Genomic DNA, 7,383 nt, shown 5'->3' with positions numbered 1-7,383 from the left:
CTTTGTATAAACATGCGAGTGGGGATATTCTATGTAATGAGTTTGCATAAGATCGAATTGCGAAATAGTAATCACTAGATGCAACTCCCTTGATTAGTTAAGTTTCTATTTCAATAGCACCTAGGCCAACTTAGTCTTAATTCTAAGTATATTATGAACTTAGATTCACAAGGGATTTTCCTTTGATTTTTATGGGTGAGAGTGACAAGTTTCTTAGTCAACGTGCGTATCATTTTGGAGACAAGGCATAGTGAAGAACTGGGAACATAATAATACAAGATGAAGTTCATTCTTTTCTGACTTTAAGGCAAATAGATTAGCATTCCTATGGTCTATCTCTCACTTGCGATTTATGTTTGTGTTTAATGGTTTATGTTTAATAATAATACAAGAAAAGGATTTATGTTTAATGGTTTATGTTTAATAATAATACAAGAAAAGGATTTATGTTTAATGGTTGGGCCATAAATATGTTGTTTATTAGAGGAGCACTGATATTTCAGGATTTAGAAGTAACTCACGGGTAAAACAATAATTTGACCCAACTGATGTTACGAACACTCATGAAGAATTAACTTGCGATTATTGGTCTATATTCGTGGACACATTAATATATTACAATGAGAAGAATGTAGTTGTGAGTCTTTAGTGAAGTGTTTATACATAGTTAACGAGTATTTATATATGTGGTTAATAAGTTTAGTTAATTAATTTCATATGATTCAAGCTTCGTACACGTAGGTTCATTAAATTCCATTCCAAGCTCGTAAAGGGTATTGAAATAATTATTATGTTTTCCTTTATTTTTTTTACCAAAATATGGAATGTGGGAGTTAGAGAGCAACCAAACACTTGGAAAGCTAGTTTTTGGAATTTGTTATGGGAAACTTCTTGACCAAATCAATGGTTTTGGTTTATTAAGAAAATGATATAATAATATTTTTCAGGACCATGGGCATTTTCGTAAAATTCATTTTCTTTTAAGATTACCTACACATGCACAAATTGTATACTATCCAAATGGAAACACAACCTTCGACGATCTAGATCGAGAAGGATCGAGAAGAAGCATCCCAACGAATTTACAAAATGTGCACTATTTTTAAAAGATAAAAGCTAAAAGCAGTTGTTTAGGACAATTAACCTATATTATACTTAATAGAGCTCTCAAGGAGAAAAATAAATGATTATTTAAAAATATCAAAAAGAAGAAAGGTAACAATAACATAATGCAAAATTTAATCAGTGTGATATAAAATACAATGTACAAAAGAGTGACTGATCTTTTTATTTAAAAATAAATAAATTAGTATGATAAGGTCCAACGTTGTAAAAAGTAGTTTAGGAGAGAGGAAATAAAATGAGTAATGGAAATCCCAACCATATGTTAATAACTAATTTCATATATTTTAGTTGAATTTTACTTGATGCAATAAATAGCTAGATTGGCTAATGACCCAAATCGAAATTTGATGATATTCCAATTCGAGTATACCTAAGCAAACTTTGTAAAGATTAAAATTCAAGTTGAAGACGAGTTAACCAAGATAAAGAACTCTCGTATCAAAGATCAATATGGTGAACAACACAATCCAATAGATAAGCCAATGTTTAGTTTAAGGTGATGTCAATCTTATGTACGAGAGGTGGACTCCAAATATTGTATGACGATCTTGTCAATATGCTACAAGTTTGTATTTAACAATACTAGTCGTTCCAACGGTGCACACATAAGTTGAGTCATGCATGTAAGACGTCTACCGAATCGAAGGGGGAGAGCTCGACCCCATTCACTATTCTCACCCCTTTGGCTGACCCCAAAGCATGTAGAGTATCATATAAGAAACACATTTTAATTGGGTGGTATTATTTCATTAAGTTTTAAAGACTACCAAAAAATTTTATTAAGTAAAAGACATCTATTCTCATTCCTTTCCGTAGGGTTGTTTATCGTGATTTCTGTTCGCTGTTTTGTTATAACAAACTACAATGCCCAACTGTATCTGATATTTATATGAAACCATTTGACTGCCAAACAAAAACATGGCGAAGGGGAAAAACATTGGCTTTCTAGTTGCTACATCTTTTAGATTTATATTTAAGATTTTACATGTTTTAAATTTTTGGTACCTAATTCATTCTTACAAGATGTTGTCATAAAAGTAATGGAATAAAGTGATGTTATCTTCTAAAAACCAAACACTACTTAGCTATGGCTTCCTGTTCAAGCACCGGAACATTTTTCCATGTTCCCTCTAGACCATTTATCTGTAATGGTGGCAATGAAAATTCATTGACAGTCGAGCTTCCACTTCGAATTTCTTTCAGAACTCGTAATGCTGATAGCGTGCTCTTCATATACACGCTCTCCATGTGCTCAATCTCTGCAAGTTCCTTAGGCATTCCAAGAATCCCATCATTGTTCGGGGTGGCGGTAGAAGATGCTCTAGGAGCACATTCCTCATTGCCATCAGCTGCCTCGGCCAATGTAGGCTGTTCATTTGCAGGGAAGAGGCGGTCGAGCATTGCCTCGCACTCTTTGACAAGCTTATAGAGTAGGTCTGTGGTGAAGAAGGGTTGTTGTAGGACCTTCTGTATAAAGGGTAGGCGAATAAGTGCACCAGTTCTTTTGTCATACTTTTTGAGGATTTTAGCTAGCCCTGTTGAAGATAAGATGAGGGGTTGTAATTAGAACAGGTAAATTAAATTAGTGTCAAATCTTAGAAGTGGTGGGACTAAGGGCCAGAAAGCAGAGGAGGCCATTTGGTGTATCTGACCATGACATATAATAGACATTAGATAATGTGCTATCCCTTCAGGACTAACTGTAGACACACAGATAAAGGTCCAAGAAATTAAAAGTTCAAAAGCAATTACCTTTACAAAAAGAATTAGGACCATACATCGAAAAAGTCCGTACTCCTGACACAAATATCTTTGACTATTCCAACTAGAGCAAATGCACTCATCTTTGTGCATTCCAATCTGATCCTAATACAAAGTAAGAGATTGCCACGAGGCAAACTATGATAGGACACACAAAGACGAATGCAACATAAGATGCACCAAAGTATTTTTCTTCCAACAATGACATTAAAGGTTAAAACTGGCCACTCCTAAGGCCTAAGGGTGTCTTGGTGATGAGACTTGAAATGTTTGCAATAATCTTGAGGATCAGGATCAAGCATTTAAATCGGAAACTTCACAACTTAATAAAATTAAAATTCTGGTTTTGATCTAGCCTAAGGTAGACAAGGCATCCTGTATATCAGCAAATAGCGGACCATGAAAATATGAGCTAAATTAAAGTAAATAACAATATGAAGCATAAATAGAGTCACATCAACAATACACCGCGAATAAAGAAAATAATTCCCGTGATGTTTGCAACTATTCAAGTGTTTAGGCAACAGAGAAAATATATTTGCTTTCGCATATGATATGACATCAGTTAGACTTTAGAATAACCGAAGGAATCATGTGATGATTACCTGTATAGTTAAGAGCACTGTAATTCTCCAACAAAACCATCTCGCCATGGAAGTCAACAATCTCTTTCCGAATTTGTATCAACTCTTCATCAAAATCTTTTGCTTTAGCTACTCTATCTTGTAACTCCTGTTAAATTCCCCACCAAAAACCAAGACAACGTTGTCAGTATAGCAACCATATTTTTCTCGGGTCCAACTCAAATTTAAAACAAACAAACAAAATGGGCATCGAAACGAATATAGTGTCACATTAAACAAACTATCATTGCATTTGGCACAGTGAACAACTGTGAGTTTGAGGGCTTGGATGATGTGCAAAACTCAAGATCTAAAAACCAATAAAATATTACAAGCTGATGATTGTAAGCATAGAATATTGCCGCGAAACACACAAAACGATAAGGAATAGCCGGCAGGCATGGTCATGTACAGCCATCCCAGATACTCAAGTAAGTGGCAAAGTTGTTGTAACGTGGGCCAAATAACTCTCTATTCTAATTCCAATAGTCAAAAAGGAAGAAACCAGATTTGATACAAAAGAAAAGATCAAAGAACAGTGCGTTATAAGTTATCTTTGATTTCGATAGGTAAAACAAAATAATTAAACTATCCTTTTTCAAAAGTTTACGGTGGGATGTCTTTTCACCTCGCAAAGCAAACGCCACACGTCGTTATTTTAGTTCTCAAGCTACGTTGGGTGTCAGTGGATTACTCCGAGACGTGAAATTATTCAACGCTTGAGAAAACATTCTACAGTGTTCTAGTAAAAACGCTTAGTCAATTAACCGAAACCAAAAATCTTTAAGGAGATTGTAATCAAGAAAATGAAATCAACAGATACCCAGAATGTATAATGCACAAGAATTAAAAAAAGAAAAGACATAAATATATAAATATAAATACCTTCAATCTGATTATGTACTCCTCTTCCTTCTCAACGAAGAAGGAATTGAATTTGTCGAGCTCCTTTTCCAAGAGAGTAACAAAATCAAAGACTTCATTAGATATAGAATCGGCATGGGAGTCGAGCTTGGGCTTCTTGGAAGGGGGGTTGTTAATGTGGGCGGAGTTAGGCTGTAAAAGTTTGAGCTTCTTCTTGAGATGTTTGTAGGAGAGGAATTTGTCCCGCCATTCGGGCAAGGTCTCTTCGATCTGGTTGCTGAGACTCTTACCGAATTTCATGAGGGAAAGAAAAGGAGAGAAATGGGGAAGGAAAGTAAGGTAAAGATTGAATGAAGGGAGAAAAATAGAAGAGGAAAGGCGAAGAAGAGGGAAGGAGATGGTAATATAGGAGTAAAAGGGAGAATATTCGGAGGGGTAGTACGGGAATATCCGATAAATATATAAAGAAAAATGAAAATATATATTTTGGAAAATTTAAATTTAAATTTAAATAAAGGGTATATCTCTGGGTTTATCCCCTTTCCATAAAAGACACAGATAGTGATAGAACTTAATTTTATTATTACTTTTTTTCTTCTTTCCTTCTTCTTCTTCTTCTTCTTTTTTTTTTTTTTTTTTTCTCTTTTTTACGAAATTTAATTTAGGATTTTTTTTCTTATTAAATTAAGGTTTAATTGTATAGTGTACTTTGAGTGAGAATGTATTTAAATGTTCTTACCTTTAAAAAAAAATTCTTTTTTACTTTTTGATCCTTTCAACCGTTTCGGGGAAGGGTTTAGTGTTATAATAATTCTATTATTATAATAGTCCTATGTCTTTGGAGGAGAGTTTATGATAGATAATGTTATGATAATATGTGTTTGGGGGAAGAATTATGATAAGTAGTGTTATGATAGTATATGTTTGGGGTAAGGATTATAATACTAGTGTTATGATATTATGTGTTTGGAAGAGGATTGCTGGAATGGTGAAAATGAGATAAACGAAGGATTATGGAAAACCTAGGTTTGAGGGAATGAAGGTTTTTCATAATCCTTCCCCTAAATGTGGAGTGGGTTACCCCACTCTCTCGTAATTGTAGGGCCAAACATCCCCTTTAAATTTGTTTGTTTGAGCTTTGAAAATTAGCATAGCAATTCTCGTGTAGTAATTACTTGGAGTGTATATCTATATCTATATCTATATATATATATCTATATCTATATATATATATATATATATCTATATATATATATATATATATATATATATAATTAAGTATGTGTTTGAGTTGTTTTTTAATGTAACAAAATGAATATTAGTGTCTGTCAATGTTAGTGATCTTCCTCACTTGTGAGCTAGGAATACGAACAAGACCCAACAAGTGGAAATGAATATTAACTAAGAAGGAAATAACATTGCAAGAGTTTGAAACGCATGACCACTTGCTTTCATACAATCTTATATCAGCATTTGACCAAAAATTTTAAACTAGTGGATAAAGGTAAATTTTGTTATATATAGTCTAACAAATGATAAATATTCGTATATATTTTCAACAATTTTGAAATTTTGTTGTATATGTAAATATTTCCAACAATTTTATTATTTACAATAATTTTCTTATCTATTTTCGTTTATTTCATCTTCAAAGATTTTGTCAAAATTATTGAAATAGTTCATATTTAAACTCTAGTTGTCATGTTAACTTAGGTGACTAATTTGTGTGTTTGTATCGTTCTCCGTCTTGTCTTCTTTAATTAAAGTGTGTGAACGTGGAAACAAGGATTGATAATCAAGATTGTGGTGTAGTAATGAGGATCGAGTACTGAAGAGCGTATATTAAGCGTCAAGTCAAGTCACCAAGAGTGCTTGATGGAAATGGTAATATCACATATAGACAATGCAAGTAAAATGTCAAAATTCTTGAAATTTTAAAAAGTGGGTCTTTTAAACATGTGCATACTTGTTTACTCAACTTGATGCTAAAAAGTCTGCAAGTCAATTTTCCCTCTTGAAATATGATGGAACTACAAATAATCACTACAATTAAAAAAAAAAAAAAAAGTTTCTTTGAATGCTAAAAACACACATAGAAAGATAAGACATCTCCTGACCTCGTACAAAAGACGTCAAGACTGACATTCTCGACACGATGTTTAGGTTAGATTGTGTTCACGAGGAATGATGCATACAAGTAGCAATTAGTTGAATTAAATTGACTTTCATTTATAAGTTATTTTTATATCTTAATTCGATAATGATAACTCAAATTGTATTTGATTTTTTGTGGTGTATTTCTATAGGTGGATAGAATGAAGTTTTGCATATGGATAGAGATGACAACTCATTGAGATTTTAAATTTTATTATCATTACATTAATCTTCACAACTTGGTGAATCTTGTATTTGGTTTACTCATTATGGAGTAATTATTTTGTGACTTTCTTTTATTGTATTAGACATAACCAAAGGTGTTATATATAATGAATTACAAAACTTCAATTATGAAATGATATTTGTGATATTTTAACTGTCATGATGCAAGTATGTTTTTTAGCTATTATTAAGGTTTTGTTAAAATATTAATTAGGACGATTTTGTTTGATTTGAATTTATGAAAGCAATTTGATTCATTATTTTATTGATTTGGGTTTTAAATTTTAGGTTAAAAAGACTAAAATAAAAAAAATAAAAAGCAATAATGGAAGTAATTAGAAAAAATTAGATCATAAAACTTCTCACGCTATTATACAACGTTGGGAGATCCCTAACTCCCAACAACTGTTGATATTTGAACATCGAAAAATGGTGGTCTCTCAACGGATGTTTTTCGATGAAACTTCTCACGACGCTTTTCTTGTTAGGTGTTTAACTCCTAACGCATTTTTTACCATTTTTTTTATAATTTTGTGCATCGAAGAATGGATGTAATTTTCTTGTCGTGAATAACTCTTTACATGTTTTTTTTTCCAAATATGTCACATTTTTCTATCCTAGGTTGGACTCG

General features: G+C 32.5%; 1 protein-coding gene across 1 annotated transcript; it reads right to left on the bottom strand.

Moving 5' to 3' along the window:
* Window positions 1-1,990: 1,990 nt before the first annotated feature.
* Window positions 1,991-4,779, bottom strand: LOC103487450 (SPX domain-containing protein 1). The gene is made up of 3 exons (XM_008445778.3): window positions 4,395-4,779; window positions 3,492-3,618; window positions 1,991-2,660 (listed from the first exon to the last, which is right to left on the bottom strand). Exons 1-3 carry the CDS (start codon window positions 4,671-4,673, stop codon window positions 2,203-2,205), a joined length of 864 nt encoding a protein of 287 aa, XP_008444000.2. The 5' UTR covers window positions 4,674-4,779; the 3' UTR covers window positions 1,991-2,202.
* Window positions 4,780-7,383: the final 2,604 nt, after the last annotated feature.

The sequence above is a fragment of the Cucumis melo genome, chromosome 2 (assembly GCF_025177605.1).
Source record: "Cucumis melo cultivar AY chromosome 2, USDA_Cmelo_AY_1.0, whole genome shotgun sequence".
Taxonomy (NCBI): domain Eukaryota; kingdom Viridiplantae; phylum Streptophyta; class Magnoliopsida; order Cucurbitales; family Cucurbitaceae; genus Cucumis; species Cucumis melo.
Note: the sequence above shows the minus strand (reverse complement) of the source record. Positions and strands in the feature narration are given on the sequence as shown.

What these genes read in the sequence shown, in the direction of transcription:
- LOC103487450 (XM_008445778.3), bottom strand. Translation starts at nt 4,673, where the DNA reads ATGAAATTCGGTAAGAGTCTCAGCAACCAGATCGAAGAGACCTTGCCC. An exon ending in AGTACATAATCAGATTGAAG is followed by an intron (nt 3,619 to 4,394) that starts GTATTTATATTT and finishes GGAATTTAACAG; the next exon opens with GAGTTACAAGATAGAGTAGC. An exon ending in CAGTGCTCTTAACTATACAG is followed by an intron (nt 2,661 to 3,491) that starts GTAATCATCACA and finishes TATCTTCAACAG; the next exon opens with GGCTAGCTAAAATCCTCAAA.